Raw genomic sequence first — 17925 nt, forward strand, 5'->3', positions numbered from 1 at the left:
AACCAGCCTGGCCCGCGGCTTTGGCCTCTACGGTGCCCGGTCCCCCGGCCTCCCTCCACCTTTACCCGTATCCTCCCTCCACCCTTCCCGCTGCTCCGCCACCTCCCATTCATTGCATCCGTTTCCCCTTCCCGGCTCGGTTCCTACCCTCCCCCTCAAAAGCCTTCCTGGCTGGACCCCGCTACGCTCTTGGGGTTCTCGGTACATTCATGGAAGTTTAGGGCCTGGACCGTGGCCCCGAGTCCGCCCTGAGAGCGCAGCCCGCGCTGCTGGCAGGACAGAGGAAGATGTCTGCGCTCAAGCGGATGATGCGGGTCTCCAATCGTTCCCTGATCGCCTTTATCTTCTTCTTCTCCCTCTCCACGTCCTGTCTCTACTTCATCTATGTAGCTCCAGGCATAGGTAAGCACTCGGACACACCCTCACCTCCTATGGTCAGAAGGAAGGTAACCGGGGTGTTGAGGAGTTTGGAAGCTGAACAAAGCATCTGATTTGACTTATTCCAAAACTGTCGGAGAAACTGCTTGACTATGTTAGCTTGATTAATAAACGTTTAAAAGAGCTTAAAAGGTAGCATTCAGTGGATGTAGGGAATGAGGGCCTGGGAGTTGGGGGTAATGGTGGGGGTGGGGTGTCTCTTGTGTCTTCAGTATTCATGATAACTTTGTCTATCAGATGAGTTCAGTGTTTAAATATAGTTTTATTCAGACATCTTTTTCTCTAGATGTAATAACAGGTTGTGAAAATCTGATGGGGAAACAGGAACTGTGAGGAAGGTCAGGAGTGTGTTCATGCCTAGGTCAACAAACCTTTGCCTCGTACTTGAGGCATTTTAGGGGCTGAGTTATTGAAACGGAGCTCTGTTATGTGTATCTTGTCGACTTGAGTCTTCTTGTCAGTCAGCCTCTGTTTAACCTGTTAGGATTCCTGCTTAGACAAAATAATGATTAAAATAATTATGCAAGACAATTGGTGGGCTTAAATTGTTAACTTCCTGCTAGTTGCTTTAGAGTTTTGGTCTCCAGTTCACTTTTGTGTGATCTTGGCTTCTTTGAAATAATATCCCAATTCCTCATTTCTCCTGCTGTTGGCAAGGGGTCCGCATGCCTTGTTTCAGTGAAGGAAAACGCCTATGAATTTATGTAGCTGTTAAAACACTTCCTATTCTCTAAACCTGGCTGAGCTTTCTTGTCCTTCAGTAGTTAATGCTGAGTGATGTGGTAACAGTGCACCTTCTTTCATTTCTTATTAGATATTCAGTTGTCTTTTCTGAGTCAGTATTTCTCCCCTGAGTTAGCTATAAATGTCATCCTGTCTTTCAGACAGGAAAAACACCTGCAGAATTTTGAAGTGAAATTCTTATCCCTGCAGAGGTGTGTGTGTGTGCGCACATGTGCGGGTGTGTGTGTATGGGTATGTGGGTGTGTGTATGCGTGTGTGTGTCTGTGGTATATGTGTGTATATGCGTGTATGCATGTGTGGGTATATCTGCGTATATGCGTGTGTGGGGCATATGTGTGTGTGTGCATGTGGGGGGGTATGTGGGTGTGTGTATGTGTGTGTATACCTGTGTGTATGCATATGTGGGGCATGTGTGTGTGTGCATGTGTGTGGCGTATGTGGGTGTGTGTATATGTGTGTGTATACCTGTGTGTGCATATGTGTGTATGCATGTGTGGGTATACCTGCGTATATGCGTGTGTGGGGCATATGTGTGTGTGTGCATGTGTGGGGGGGTTTGTGGGTGTGTGTATATGTGTGTGTATACCTGTGTGTATGCATATGTGGAGCGTGTGTGTGTGTGCATGTGGGGGTGTGTATGATAGATGATGCTGAGGAGTGTAGGGAAGAGACTGTAGCCTCCTCCAGAATGATTTCTCATGAAAACATTTATTACTGTATAAACTTCTCCTTATTGGATTTAATTAGAAGGTATACAGTCAGATAGTGATGCTGGGAAAATCTTTGATTTATCACTGTCAACTAGAAGTTTAGGGTAAAGTTTGAAGGAGTATGAATGTTTTAACAATTTGGTCTTTTAGTTTGTGTTTTTCTTCAGGCAAACAAGAAACAACAACAACAAAATTCTCTTGAAACTTTTGATACTTATGGCAGCAATTCACATTTTAGCCTGGATTAAGAATTGGGCAAAATTTTCATACAGCTGGGATATAAGCTATATAAGATTTTTTTTATTGGCCTTAACTTGGATGTTTTGAATCTCTTATTAAGAAGTCTTTATTAATTCTGCCACACCAGCTAGTTTGTAGATGTCAATTTTTTTTTTCTGTTTTTCAAAACAGGGTTTCTCTGTAGCTTTGGAGCCTGTCCTGGAACTAGCTCTGTAGACCAGGCTGGCCTCGAACTCACAAAGATCTGCCTGCCTCTGCCTCCCGAGTACTGGGATTAAAGGCGTGCGCCGCCACTGCCCGGCAACATTTTACTCTTTTATAATTACTCAAAACTTGGACCTCTTTGGAGAATACCACTTTTACAAGAATATTTTTCCAATGTATTATTTTTATTCATTATTTGGGAACGTCACGTAATGCACCCTGATCACACTCACTTCCCATAAGAAATAATTAAAAAAAAAATCTCTTTATTGTGTTTGTGTATGTTGTACGGGTGTGAGCGTGCAGGTGCTATGGCGTGTGTGTGAAGGTCAGAGTACAACTTGAAATCGTCTCTCCTTCCACTGTGTGGGTTCTGGAGACCAAGTGCAAGTGGTCAAGGGATGGCGGCATGCAGCCTTACCTGTTTAGCCATCTTGCTGGTCCCTGACAAGATTTGATTTTTCAGACTGGATTGCTGTATGTAGCCCTGGCTGGCCTGAAACTCTCTATGTAGATATAAATGCTGAGATTAACGGCATACAGTACCACACCCAGCAATGCATTTTTTGAATTTATGATTTTGAATTTATAACTTTGGAAGTCCTTTGCTTTCTTGTTCCCCTTGGGACGCTGGGGATGGGTGGTACTCAGGGCTGCGTGTGTGCAAGGGAAGCACCGTGTAACCGAGCTAACTCTGGGTCCCGTTTCTTCATACATTGGATAACATGCTAAAAAGTCAAGCAAAGGAAATCTGAATGCCAGCTTTATGGTCTCATATGCTCTCTGGTTGTTCAAATTCAGGTGATGTGAAAGCCTGGGACGTTTTTCTCATTTGAGTGTGTGATGTAGCCATAGAGCAACTGATGAATAATGTCGTAAAAACTTGACAGTTGTCTTGCAGGCAAGTAGGTCAGTGTGGTGGTTTGAAAGCAAATGGCCCCAAAGGGAGTGGGACTACTAGGAGGTGTGACCTTGCTGAAGGAAGTGTGTCACTGTGGGGGCGGGCTCTGAGGTCTCTTTGCTCAAGCTTTCCTCAGTGTGACTTTCAGTTGACTTCCTTTGCCTGTAAGCTGTTCCTCCAGCATCACATTTTCCAACATGCCACCATGATGATAATGGACTGAACCTCTGAAACTGTAAACTAACGCCTCAATTAAATGTTTTCCTAAGAGTTGCCACCATGGTCAATGTGTCTCTTCACAGCAATAAAAAACACTAAGACAGAAGTAATAATTTAAATTACTCTATTTTGAGAAACTTGTAATTAAAAATGTTAACAGTGAAGCCAGGAAGAAAAGTAAGTTAACCAAACATAAATGCTATGAATTTGTTAAACCAGTGTCTGCCCCCCATACTCTTGTGATATGGGGGTGGGGTGGAAGCCAAGGTCCTGTGGGTTATTTGGGGGGGGCTGTGTTTGTGCTGTGGTAGGAGACCAGTGTCTGCCCCCAACCCTTGTGCTATTTTGGGAAAGGTTGGGGGGTGTTTTTCTCATCCTTCTTTAAGTTTGGCAAGAACTTTTTTTTTCGTTTTCTTTTTTTCCTTTTGGTTTTTCAAGATAGGGTTTCTCTTTGTGGCCCTAGCTGTCCTGGAACTCACTCTATAGACTAGGCTTGCCTTAACTCAGAGATGCACCTGCCTCTGCCTCCTGCATGCTGGGATCAAAGGTACACATACTACCACTGCGTAGCAGGGAAAATGTTTTCTAAAATTCAAAGTTTTGCTAGAAAATTCAAATTTTGTGTTTGGTGACACAGGTTGTCTGTTTTTTTTCCTTCCTTCCTTTCTTTTCCTTCCTTCTTTCCCCTTCCTTCCTTCCTTCCTTCCTTTCTTTTCCTTCCTTCCTTCCCCTTCCTTCCTTCCTTCCTTCCCTTTCCTTCCTTCCTTCCCCTTCCTTCCTTCCCCTTCCTTCCTTCCCCTTCCTTCCTTCCTTCCTTCCTTCCCCTTCCTTCCTTCCTTCCCCTTCCTTCCTTCCTTCCCCTTCCTTCCTTCCTTCCCCTTCCTTCCTTCCTTCCTTCCTTCCTTCCTTTCTTCCTTTCTCCCCCCCCCCTCCCTCCCTCCCTCTCTCCCTTCCCCCTCCCCCCTCTCCTCCCCCCTCCTCCCCTCTCTCCTCCCTCTCTCTTTTCTTGTGTGTGAGTGTCAGGTCACTTTCTTTCATGTCTCTGGAAATGCAGGTCAGACACACAGGTCTAACCACAGTGTGTCAGCTGTTTTCTGAAGTGAAAATGATGTGGAAAATGTGGTCAGTTGAGTTCCCGGTAGAGCAGCCAATTGCATAAGTGCTGTTCCTCGAGGCCTCGCTGCTGCATTCTGTCCTCTCCCAGGCCATCCCTCACGGCTTTATAATTTTCATTGAATTTATATCTCACAACACTTAATGTTCTCACCCAAATTATATCTTGAGGCCAAATTTCCTCCTGGTTGAATTATGCTACACAGAAGTTTCTTTTTTAAATTTCCTTCTTATTTTATGTGCATTGGTGTTTGCTTGCATGTATGTCTGGCATCACAGGCCTGCAGAAGCCGTAAGATGCTGGATGCCACGAAGCTGAAGTTACTGATGGTTATGAGCTGTCATGTGGGTACTGGAAACAGAAACCAGGTCTTTTGGGAGAGCAACCAGTGTTCTTACCCACTGAACACCTCTCATTTCCTTCCTTCCCCTCTCCCTCACTCCCCAAAACAGGTTTCTCTGTGTAATCCTGGCTGTCTTGGAACTTGCTCTGTAGGCCAGACTGGCCCAGAACTCACAGAGATCTGCCTGCTTTTCTCTCCCGAGTGCCAGAATTAAGCCACGGGCCACCACTTTCCTGCTCCAGCCTCTCTTTTCATTGGTTTAAAAAAAAAAAATGTTTCAAATCTGCTCCTTCCGAGCCACATTGTATCAGCTTGTTTGCTGGCAGTCACTGTATTTCTCTACCTTTGGGGTCCAGACAGTTGGTCACTTCTTTCATCCTTTAGCTTACTCTTTTTGGGTCTCTTTACCTGTGCCCATCTCCTGACCCTCTCCCTTCTGAGCTGTTGGGCCACACACTGTAGGCAGCCAGTCTGGTGAGTTTTCTGTTGTCCTGATGCCTCTCTGCATTCTCTGCACTGTTTTGGTCCTCGTCTAGAGTGAGTTCAGTAACACTCAGAGCTCATTATTTTAAGAATAAGTTGAAACATTTTTCCTGATACCTCACTTGGGAAACACAAGATAGTGTCTTCACGGTAGGAACTGCAGTGCTGAGGGGAGCCGGGCTGTAGCTAAATCTCTGGAGCCATCCCACAGGAAGTCTGTGGATACTCTGCCCTGGCCTTCCCAGCAGAGGTGGGAGTCAGGCATTCTGTTTTGTGCCTGCCTCTGTGTGTGGTTGCCAAGAGATGAGTGCAGCGTCCTGCCAGGGCGTTGAGCTGGCTGTATCGAGAACAGACTTCCATTTATTAGGAATCCATTTCTAATATAACTTCCCCTGCAACACAATCATATCCTGTTGTATCAGAGGGCCAATTGGCTTGACTGGAGCACTCAAGAGAAGCTGAACAATGGCGTCTGGAAGTCTTGAAAAATGACAGCGAGGTCATTTGTGGAGGTTGGCTCTGTGAGGGAGCTTCATTGCACACGACAGAAAGCACATAAAAAGAGTGGGGGCTGCTTATAGATTCCTAGGATGGGTAGAATAAGATTGGTCTAGACAGCACAGAAAAAGCCTCTGGAGTATAACAGTACTCAGGTTCCATGTGGCTATTCCTTAGGGTGTGGAGAGGTGGATTGCAGAAAAGTCTTAGGGCTCCACTTCTAACCCAGTGCTCGAGGTCACTAACGTTCTGGCCTGCAAGGATTTATCTAAATGTTGATAAGAAAGAAATAGATGTGCCTGCCACCACAGAGGCAGTATTAGAGGGAGACTGCCTAACTTCCTTGGGAGTGGGGTGGTTATTGCCCTTCTGACCCCTGGGCAGGCTTTCTCGTCTTTGGGGACAGATTGTGGTTGGCCACTTTGTCTCTTGGTTACTAGGGCCTTCAGGGGAGGCCTGGTGGAACTGTTGGAGTGGGTGTTTGTGGGAGGCAGCTCAGGTCTTTGCTCAGAGGTTAGCGTGCTATCTTGTTATTGTTTGCTCCTGGTTATCTCAGCAGGTAGCTACTTGCCTTGCAACTTTTAAAAGTGCCCTTCACCCTCCTAGCCTTAGGTACGTTTCAGGGCCTTTCTGCCTGACCTTCTGTGCCTTTGGAGCTGATTTAGCCTGCTTTGTGTTGAAAAGGCCCTTTGTTTTTGTTTTTTTTTCCCCCTCAAGTTCCCTGTTCTTCTTTGGGGGCCCTTTCCTGCCGCCATTCTGGTCACATTTCGCCTCTGGGCCTTCCTTGCCTGCTATTTTTGTTCGGTGAGTAGCAGGACTCAGCAGGAGTTTTGCAAAGGGAACTGAGACAGCCCTTTGTTTTAGAGTAATCCTAGCGAGAAGGATGGGAAATGTAGGGCAGCCGAGGAGACAGGGAGCCCAGGTGAGAAGCTGCTGATGTCACTCCAGCAGTAGGAGGTTGAAGCCAGATAAGAGCGGGAGGCCCTTGAGAGCGGTAGGGCTGGCAAAGGGACAGTTTTTCTGTGATGCCCAGGCTCTAACCTAGACCCCAGGTGACCAGTCACAGATGATGTCCAGGTGCTAGGATTGAGCTAGCAATTTTGCCTTTAAGGTATGGGAATGCTTCTGGGCGATCTAGGAAGAATTTGTCAGTGGCTAGGTAGGTAGAAATAAGGGCTTGGAGCCTAGAGGTCAGGTCTGGGTGTTGGCATCCTCCAGGAGGATGGTGTTTGTCCCTGTCTTGCCCCTCACAGTTGAGGAGCCTTCCCATTTTTGCAAGTGCAGTGTACACCCCAAGTCCATGACTCCTAAACACGGCCTCCAGGTGATTTCAGGAGAATACCCAGAAGGCTCAAGTGCACTCTGGAATTCTTCCCAGAGGGTCTGCCACCCTCTCACTTCCCACCTGGAATTGCCCACAGGAATGAGTGAAAGGTTTCAGATTTGGGCCCGAAGTGAGGACAGATGGTCCTGTAGGTAGGATTTATTGGATACAAAGAGCTACTACTGCCATGGGGCTAGAAACAGCAGCCTGGGGCTTCGAAGAGATCAGACCAGAGTGGAGATCTCACCTTAGACCTCTCATAGAAAGGGAGTGGTTTCATGTAGGCATGTAGTCAGGATGGATCCAGTTCTCCAGCTGGGAGACAGAGAAGGGTAGGGGCCTTACACTGCCCCCCAACTGTAAGATGTGGGGGAAGAGGAGAGGGGAGGACACATCTAGTTGGGGAGTACCCATTATTGAGGGGGGATGTGCCCTCACTAGTAGCCTTCTGATTAATGTTTTAGTATGCAGGCAACTTCCCTGAGGAACTGGTAATGGGGGTCTGTTATTGTCTTGGAATTTGAGCACCCAGGATTATGTTAAGAGGTAAGAAGTTCATCCACAGGTCCTTGGTAGGAGGCTTGGGCCATCCCTTTAAGGGGAGGCTGCTGCATGTTGGTGCAGGTTGGTGTGTGTAGCCTGGTTTAGATTCTAACAGTCCCATAGGTCCTTTCCTTGCCCATCCACAAGCAGCCCCTCTAAAGGATGGCTTCCAGCAGTGGGGTCACCACTCACAAGTAGTGTTTGTAGCTCTGCCCTAAGTGTCGATGAAAATGAATGTCAACCACATGGCCTTGTGGGGAACTAGGTAATTTATTGATTCATAGAAATCTGGCTCAGCCAGGTGCTCTTCTCCACCCTTTTTGATGGGGAGAGTATCTGGGAGCCGGTGGATCTTCAGAGCAGGATGCACAGGTGTGTGCATTCGATGGTGAGTGTATGTGGGAGCTGGTGGATCTTCAGGACTGGATGCACAGGTGTGTGCATTCGATGGTGAGTGTATCTGGGAGCTGGTGGATCTTCAGAGCAGGATGAGCAGGTGTGTGCATTCGATGGTGAGTGTATCTGGGAGCTGGTGGATCGTCAGAGCGGGATGAGCAGGTGTGTGCATTCGATGGTGAGTGTATCTGGGAGCCGGTGGATCTTCAGGACTGGATGCACAGGTGTGTGCATTTGATGGTGAGTGTATCTGGGAGCTGGTGGATCTTCAGAGCGGGATGCACAGGTGTGTGCATTCGATGGTGAGTGTATCTGGGAGCTGGTGGATCTTCAGAGCAGGATGAGCAGGTGTGTGCATTCGATGGTGAGTGTATCTGGGAGCTGGTGGATCGTCAGAGCGGGATGCACAGGTGTGTGCATTCGATGGTGAGTGTATCTGGGAGCCGGTGGATCTTCAGGACTGGATGCACAGGTGTGTGCATTTGATGGTGAGTGTATCTGGGAGCTGGTGGATCTTCAGAGCGGGATGCACAGGTGTGTGCATTCGATGGTGAATGTATCTGGGAGCTGGTGGATCTTCAGAGCAGGATGCACAGGTGTGTGCATTCGATGGTGAGTGTATCTGGGAGCTGGTGGATCTTCAGAGCAGGATGAGCAGGTGTGTGCATTCGATGGTGAGTGTATCTGGGAGCTGGTGGATCATCAGAGCGGGATGTACAGGTGTGTGCATTCGATGGTGAGTGTATCTGGGAGCCGGTGGATCTTCAGGACTGGATGCACAGGTGTGTGCATTCGATGGTGAGTGTATCTGGGAGCTGGTGGAGCTTTAGGGTGGGATGAGCAGGTGTGTGCATTCGATGGTGAGTGTATCTGGGAGCTGGTGGATCTTCAGAGCGGGATGAACAGGTGTTGTGTGCATACTGCAGCCATGTTTTCCATTTCTGCCTTCTAGCATTTATCAAAGATAAAAATAGCCACACCTGTCAGTGTTTAAATGTAAAAGAGAAGACCTATCTTGGGCTGGTAGGTGTCTGTGTATAAGCGATATTTCAAACATCGTTCACAACTATGGGAAGCGGTTTATGTCGGAAAGTTGTGTAAATATGGTAATTAAATATGGTAGTTATTTTTTTTTGACTCCAGCCAAGCCATGTTGAATGTAGTGTTTCTGTAAAACAAGGTCTCTAGTTCAGACTAGCTAGAATTCTCTGTGTAGCTAAGAATGACTTTGATCTTCTGCCTCTCAGTCCTGAGTTGCCAGGACTCCAAGTGTGGGCTTTTGTGCACAGTGTCTGTAGTGTTGAGGACATTGTGCTGGATCAGCTGAGCTGCTCTGTAGTCCTAGGGTGTCTTGTTTCAACAACCCATTTCCTCTATCTTATCTCTGAGGATCTTGGTTCTGATCACTTTAAAAACATAAGCCATTCCATTTAAACGACTAAACAGCTTTTTAATCTTTGGGCCTCACGTTCTGGTGGTTCTAGGTGTGACTGTCAACATCACAGTTCCTATATTTCATTCTCTGTGCAAGCCTGTGGAGCCATGAGAGCCTTGAGTATAGATCCAGCGGTGTCTTGGATGCCACGATGGTTGCTGAAGAAGTATCAGGAACAAAATCCCAAAAGTAGCCCCATCCCTTTGTCCATCTCAGAGTGACTGACAGTCAGTGTGACTGCACTGTTTGCTGAAAGGGGGAAGAGACACATCGTCCCCCACTCCAAGTTTCATTTAGCATTGCTTTTTTATTGAGCTCTACATTTTTCTCTGTTCCCCTCTCTGCCTCTCCCAAGATCCGCATGCTCCCAACTTACTCAGGAGATCTTCTCTTTTTCTACTTCCCTTGTTGAGCATTTCTGAAAGAGCTGAAATGTATATGTTAGGATACCTGACTCCGGGTCTTTCTCTCTCTCTCTCTCTCTTTCTCTCTCTCTCTCTGTCTCTTTCTCTCTTTCTTGATTAGTTGGAATAGCTTTGTGTAGATGAAAAAACAGACACTTTTGGATAGCCTTATCAGCAAGGGTAATCACAAGACTGATTTTAGGCTTATAGAGAAACATCCTGTACACATGTATACCCCCCCCCATGTACTAAAAGGCCTGAATAAGTGCCCTTAGACGCACTCTATTTTCTTTTTTTGTTCAATTTACACACACACACACACACACACACACACACACACACACATATATATATATATATATATATATATATATATATATATTCCTTACATAGTTCAAATGAGGGTAGATGACCAGCCTTCTGGGACTGGAGAGGACATGGAAAAGGAGAAGCTCCTAACACGACCTGGAACATTTGAACTTTGTGCTGGGTTGGCCTGGTGCACTCTGGCTCCCCGTCCAAGGACTTGTCTTACACACCTGTCTTACACACACACAAGGTTTGAGTGTCTCCCTTCCTCTCCAGCCGCCTTTAGGGCCTTCAGCAAACATGTACATCTCTGACAAGTCAAAACAGGGTCTTTTCCAATCAACTCAGCTTATATCAAACGTGTTCTTTTATATAGTTTTCTAAGGTATGTGCTGCTCAAGCAGTACATAATGAACATACAGCCTGTAGTTTAGTAGAGCCCAACACTTGTTACACCTCATTCAGTTAACTTCAGAAACAAAAAAGTTGAACAGAAAACTGTATTAATTACCCGGGAAGGGGGAAAGGGGTTGGTTACAGCCCTATTTAGCTTTCTATAGCTGTAATAAGCCATTCTGACCAAAGCAACTTGAGGGCAGTCAGAGCAGACGCTCAAGGCAGGATCCAGAGGGACACAGCTTGATTGATGGCTCCATCACTGACTTTGTTTTCTTTTACAGAGCCCAGGCTCCCTTGCCAGGGATGGTACTCCCCATACTGAGTTGGTCTGTCTTGCACCCATTAATAATCAAGGCAGTCCCTCATAGACATGTCCACAGGCCAATCAACAGAGATCTTTTCCTTCGATTCCAGGAGAAACTTGGGCGGAGGTTTTTAACCTTCCTGTTTCTGTGACCCTTTAATACAGTTCCTCATGTTGTGGTGACCCCAACTAGAAAATTACTTTGTGATACTTCATAACTGTCATTTTGCCCCTGTTATGAATTGCAGTGTAATTCATACGCAGGATCTCTGGTATGCAGTTCCTGTGAAAAGGTCGCTCAACCCCCAGGTTGAGAACCACTGTTCTAGACTGTCAAAGGACAGCTATGCTGGCAAGGGCAATCACAGACTTGCCAAGGTTTGACGTTACTAGGCATAGCTTCATCAACCTATGGCTGTACCACACAGCCAGAAGTATAGTGGCTGACATGAACATCATCCTTTTGGCTAACTTCTGTTTCACCTAAGCAGGGTTTTTGCAATGGCTCAAATCAAATGCTGCCAAACTCTGTTATGACCTAAAAGCAAATATGCCCACAGGTGTCTAACCATAAAACAGCAAATCAAACATGCCCACAACACACCACGGACAGACAGCACACGGAGCTCCAGGAGGAGGAAGCACACATTTTCCCAAGGCATGTTCAGAGGCAGTGTGGCACCCTGAACTGTCTGCTTCCTTCCTGGAATGACCTGGTCTTCACAGCCAGCCTCAGGATTACTCACACACTACATTCTTTGTTACTGTCCTGATCAAAGACCTTTTAAATATTCTCATCGCATCCTGCAGGAATTAAAAAAAAAAAAAATCAGAGGGCCAAGGGAGTTAAGTGCAGACAGATTGTCCTGCTTCGTGAGGTGTTCTGTAAGGTTAGGCCAACTTGGTTACTGGGAACACAAGGCCTAAAGGATTCCCAAATATGACTCAGGAATCCAAGCCCTAAAATACCCTCTGCAGGTCCCTCCAACCTTTACCCATTACTAGTTATGTTTTGATACTATTAAAAATGACTTTCAGATATGAATGTTTAAACCTTATTTAGGATGGTCTGTTTTAATGGTCTTATTTCCCAGGACTATTTCCAGATACACAGTTTTTCCTTTTATACCCTTTACTCCTTTCTGGCTTTATTGAGACAAAGTCACATTCTGTAGCCTTAGGTTTTCTTGAACAACAATACAAACCAGGCTACCTTGAACTTACAGAGATCCACCTACCTCTGCTTCCCTCATGCTGGGATTAAAGGCATAGCCACAATACCTGGCCTTACTTTTTTTTCCCTTTTATTAGCTTGTGTTTGTTGTTCAAGATAATGGGCCCCTTTGCAGCTGTTGTATAATATATATATATATATATATATATTATACACACACATATAAAATGAACCTTGATCTTAGAGCCTTCCTGGAGCACTTTCACTGACAGTTCCTTCTCCCTACATCTCTCAGTAGAGCTTCCAATTGCGGCTCCCATTCATGTTAAACATGAACCCAGGTAATTCTGCAACCTGGAGGCTATACCTTCTCACAAACACGTAAGTGCTGGCCCGTGGTGGCGGAGGGTGGTGAACCAAGTACTGACTGGGTTGGCTTTTGTTTTGTGTAGTTGAGGATGACCTGAGGATGACCTTGGAATACGGATCCTCCTGCCTCTACTCTCTGAGTGCTGGGATTGTGAACGTGTTCAATCAAGTTGGTTTATGCAGAGTGGGGATTTGAACCCCAGGTCTTATGTCTGTTGGGCCAGTGCACTACCAATTGAGCTACATTTCCTACCCTGGGTTTACTTTTCTGAATTGATCATCTGATGCCATTTGATCGTTCACAGAACTAATCCCAGTTTTTAAAAACCAGACTAACTTGTTTTAAAAGATGAAAGTGGCTGACTATTATGATGAGTAATTTCTTTCGTCAAGAGAAGTGGATAGATAACGTATGTTCATTTCTAGGTTGGCAGTGACTAGGGAGTTTGGGCATAATTGACCCTAAATATGTTATTTATCATTTTTAATTATTGGGAGGATATGCAGCAGTTCTTTAACAAAATTAATAAAAGTTCTTAAAACATAGCATTACAGCTTTCCCAATAGGCATAAATTTAAAATACCAATTCCCAGCATTTGCCTAGAAAAATCTTCTTAAAAATCTTTACAGTATGGCTAGAGAGATGAGTCAGTGAGTGGTTAAGAGCAATGACTGTTCCTGCAGAGAACCCAGGTTCAGTTCCCAGCAACTCACAACCATTTATAAGTCCAGTTCCAGCCTTACAATATAATAAGACAAAATTTTTTTAAATAGAGGAAAAAGAAAAGAACAAGGAGAAAAGAAAGTGTAACTTCTCAGTCTAGAGCAATTTCCAGTCTGACTCATAGCAAGGAAAAGGAATTGGACCGCTTCCATTTGAGTCAACAGGGTAAAGAGACAGAGCTGGGCAGTGCCTTGTTTCCTGGTCTAAAAATATCCTTTGGGCTTGGAAGTTGCTAAAATTCGTTTGTTTGTTTGTTTTTTTAAGAGTCACTCTCTTCTTCTAGATAAGTTGAAATTCTAAAGTTTTAATCATCAAAACACAACGTGGTCAGAGTTAGAAAACAGCTTATACCATGCTTGCTTTGTCTTTCTGTTTAATGTAATGCTGAAGTGGGTAAAGATTTGGTTCACGCTCATCTTATGGTTGTTGCTAATTTTCTAATGCTTTCCAGGCATGTTTATTTGTGGCTTTGTCTTTTAGTCTGCAACATCACTGAGTTTCCTGATTAGATTTTACAAATCTGTTCCTTGCTGTCTTCCTTTCCTGAGTCCCCCCCTTCCTCCTGGTTTCATTTCCCCATTAGCTTTGTTACCCACCCCCATACTTGGAGGAAGCTATGCATGCATTCTAGGTGAGCACCATTGTGCACTGACAAATGCAGGCCATGCAGCCGTCTTTGGCCTTTGTTAGTTTTTTATGCCAGTAGGCTCCAAGTGTACTCCTTGACATATGTTACATTTAAACTGTACCCATGCCTGGAAGCTTGTTTTTCTTTGAGATTTTGATTCATTCCTTTCTTCCTTCTTTCAGATTTATTTGTAAATGAAGTAAAATTTAATTTATTAATTGATTTTTAAAGTAGGGTCACTATGTAGACCAGGGTGGCCTTGAACTAACTCATAGAGGTCTGCCAGCCTCTGCCTCCTGGGTGCTGGGATTAAAGGGGTGTGCAATACCTTACACACTTTGTGATTTATTTTATTTGTGATTATGTATATGTGTGTGTCAGTGTCGGAGTATTTGCTTGTGAGTGTGGGTTTCCTTAGAGAACCGGGCATTCGTCAGATCTGTAGTTACAGGCAGTTGTAAGCCAGCCAGCATGGCTGATGGAGGTTGAATCTGGAGTCCTCTGCAAGAGCACTATGTGTTCTGAACTGCTAAGCCATCTCTTCAGCCCTCTTTTGTTTTTGAGATACAATCTTATATAGATAGCCCCAGTTGGTCTTAAGACTATTACATAGCCAGAGATGACCTTGAACTTCTGATCCTCCTCTCTCTGCCTTTCAGATGTAGACCCTTGTATATGCAGTACTGGATATGGGACCTTTGTGCCCGCTAAGCAAGTGAACCCCGCAGTGAAGCCTTGACCCACGATCTTGATTTGTAATCTATGTGACCCCTTAGTTTCCAGCAGGGCTTGGTAAACAGTTAGGCAGTAAACACTTGCTAGGTAAGCGTCCTCCACCTTGACCAGCTTTAATACAAAGATGCCGTGTTTAAAAATGACAATTATGACCAACCAGTCTTCACACATATTCCCTCCAAGCGAAATTATAGCCGTTGGCGGCAGCACGGGAATGATAGACATGCCGGGAAGGCCCTCCGGTTAACTTCCAGTGCCTGTGCCATTAAAGCAGGCGCTGGTGGATGGGACTCTGAACACAGAGTTCCTGCTCTCTTCATGAGTCAGTCCACGACTGACTTGGAAGACTACAGGCTAATGGTTTTCACAGTTGATTGCCTTGAGGCCACGTCTGAATTTCCATCTTTGTGTTATGACTTTCTATAATACTTTGGCCTCATGGGAATTGTTTATCAACCTGGCACAATCTCAATATTTATTTTTTGGTTTTAATCCTTCCTCTTAAGCAGTGGTTCTCAAACTTCCTATTGTTGTGACCCTTTAATATAGTTCCTCATGTTGTGGTGACCCCCCCCAACCATAAAATTATTTTCATTGCTATTTCATAACTGTAATTTTGCTACTGTTAGGAATCACAATGTAAATATCTACGTTTTCCAATGGCCTTAACTGACCATTATGGAAGAGTCGTTTGATCCCCAGAGGGTCATGAGCCTACAGGTTGAGAACTCCTACAAAGTGCCAACCATGTTTCATGCTTGGGTTGACCTAATCCTGGTATTAGGCCGTAATTATTATAAGTGTATTTTCTTTTGTGGACATGGATGAGCAATTTCTGGAGGTTTATTTAGCATGGCTCTGACGTGGAAAGAAGCTCAATTCCCAGAGCCTGAAGCAGCTATTTAGAAGATTATCGTAGTTCCTAGAAACCCTTAGCTGCCTGGCTCAGCAGTTAGCGGCAGGTACGTGGCACGGTGTGTTTTCAGCTCCGGCCTCCTTGTGTGTTCTTAGGTGGTGTCTGAGGCAGCTTCTCCTGTTGTTTTGTGTCTCTTTGAATTGTAGTCTGGGCTATGGTGCTGCATCCTTCATGATTGCTTTCACATGCTTGCTCGCACGTGTGTGCGTGTGTGTGTATGTGTGTGTGTGTGTGTGTGTGTGGAGAGAGAGAGAGAGCGTGTATGCGAATGCCTGCGACTGTATTGTGTGTGAAGGTCAGAGGATAGCCCTCCAGAGCTTTCTTCTACCGTGTAAGTTTTGGGGATCCAACTCAGGTCATCAGGCTTAGAACCCCCTCCCCCCCCCCCCCCTACCCCTGGTAACTTTTTGTCTTGAAGATTTCTTTTTGTCCTCACTTGGTCCCCTGTATCTCTGCTGCATTACTTCTAAATTGCTGTCCCTCGGGCCCTTCAGATCCACTTGTAAGTTACCTCTGGTTTTTTTTCCTTTTTATTTTTCTCTTTCTGATCTCATAGTGAAGAAAGCTGACTCCCTCTCAGCTAGTACATTAGTTTTCAAGGTCTGCACACCTTCTGACACCCATGGCCTAAAACACTGGGAATTACCCCTTCTAGGGCTTGATGCCTGAAGTGAAGGCCTTGGCAAGATATTTCATCCTGAGGTGCAGGTATCTGCTGGCCTCCTGGTCTGGGAGCACATGAGTTTCTGCCTCTGTTTCCATGTGCTTTCTGTGAGTCCATACCCACAACACCCCCTTTCCCTTTCTTTTTATAAGAGCAACTGCCGCTGGATAATCCGATGACCCAGAATGGTCTCTTGGTCTCAAGATCCTTAACTCTGCTTTGCTGAAGGCTGGTGTCAGTCAGCCCGGGAGTAGCTTGCCCTCCCCATTCCGCTACACACCGCAGCCTCCCAGGCTTCCATGGCCTTCAGCCTTTCCTCCCCTTGTTCATTCACAGTGCATCCACTCCAGTCTCCTCACTTCTCCTTGCTCTGTTTCAGCCATCTATGCCCTGGGAGCTGTCCAACTTCTCTTCTGAACTCTCCAGTAGCTGAAGGTCATACAGAGTCCTCTTCCTCTGCTGCCTTCCTCCTCAGAGCCTCTGCTCACTCCGCCATTGGCAGAAATGCCTCTCTTCCCTTGGTCTTCATTCTCTTGAGTGCTGCAAACAGTTCTGCTGGCCTCTTCCTCTTGGGCCACGGCATGCTCTCCCCCTCTAAGGAATCTTCTCTTCAGCGTGCTGGCTGCCCGCTTTCCTTTCAGGAAATGCACTGTCCGCCGAACTGTTGACTCTTTCATTTCTAAAAGACACTGCTGTCTCAGAGGTCAGCAGGGGCCTCCTCATAGCATGTCAGGAGGCGGAGAGCTGTGATGGTGACCGCTTCATTACTGCAGTAAGGATGTGGTTTTCTCAGTGTCCCACCTCAATTTCTTTATTAGTCAATGGGAATACTATTAGTACCCATGGAGCTGCCTGAGAGGATTAATGAAGATGACACACATAAGGTATATCTAGTGATGTCTGGCAAAGCACATCTTATCTGTCATGTGTTAGGTGTTCTCCCCTAAATTATGCTTTTATTTTATTCCATTTTTCTTTTTTGCTTTAAGACTTCCTTTTATTTAGCTGTCCACAGAAGTAAGGATGTTGTCAGATCCCCTGGAGCTGGAGTTACAGGCCCTTGTGGGCCATCTAACGTGGGTGATGGGAACAGAACCCTATTGTTCTTCAAGAAGAGCGAGTGCTCTTAACCACTGAGCCACCTCTCCTGCCCTCAAGCTACCATAGTCTTTTCCACTGTAGCCTTTGCAGCATTTAACCTAGTTGGCTTCATTTTAGTCAGTAGATTCCTCTGAGGTTAATTAATTTGGGGGTCTTTTAGCCTTAGTCCTCCTGTGTGTCATCTACGTACGTGAGCTCATTCTATATCCATTCTCGATCACTGTTGTGGTAATTCACCAGTCTAGTTCCAGCTTCTGCGGTTACCTGCATGTCTCCTCGTTGTGTTTCCAATCCCTTTCTTAGCAGCAATGCCGTCATTATAACTGCAGCCAGATTCCCTTCCCCTCGGTCCCTTTGGAAGCACTGTTCACCTGACAGTAAAGCTCTTCGCAGTCATCAGGAGCCCAGGTGTCAGTGCCGGAGACCTCCCTGTCCAGTGACACTTTGCTGCCCCCGCTCATGGTACAGTCTCTTCACCACCAATGCTTAACGTTTCCCGTGAGCAGGGCTGGATGTGGAAAGGGTAGTCGACATAAGCATTTTTTTTTAAAAACAAATCTCTTAATTTTTTTATGGGGGGGTGTTCATCAAGTCCCCATCACAAG

General features: G+C 45.6%; 1 protein-coding gene across 1 annotated transcript in view; it reads left to right on the top strand.

Moving 5' to 3' along the window:
- The first annotated feature begins 275 nt into the window (after nt 1-275).
- The window catches only part of LOC121453396 (beta-1,4-galactosyltransferase 6), a 68478-nt gene continuing 50828 nt past the window's right edge, over nt 276-17925 (top strand). Inside the window, exon 1 of the mRNA XM_041660140.1 lies at nt 276-402. Within this exon, the coding sequence (XP_041516074.1) occupies nt 288-402 (115 nt within the window). The 5' untranslated portion in view covers nt 276-287. The remainder of the gene's footprint in view (nt 403-17925) is intronic.

This window comes from Microtus oregoni, unplaced genomic scaffold, assembly GCF_018167655.1.
Source record: "Microtus oregoni isolate MIOR12 unplaced genomic scaffold, Mior012 000011F_ref0000422, whole genome shotgun sequence".
Lineage (NCBI taxonomy): Eukaryota > Metazoa > Chordata > Mammalia > Rodentia > Cricetidae > Microtus > Microtus oregoni.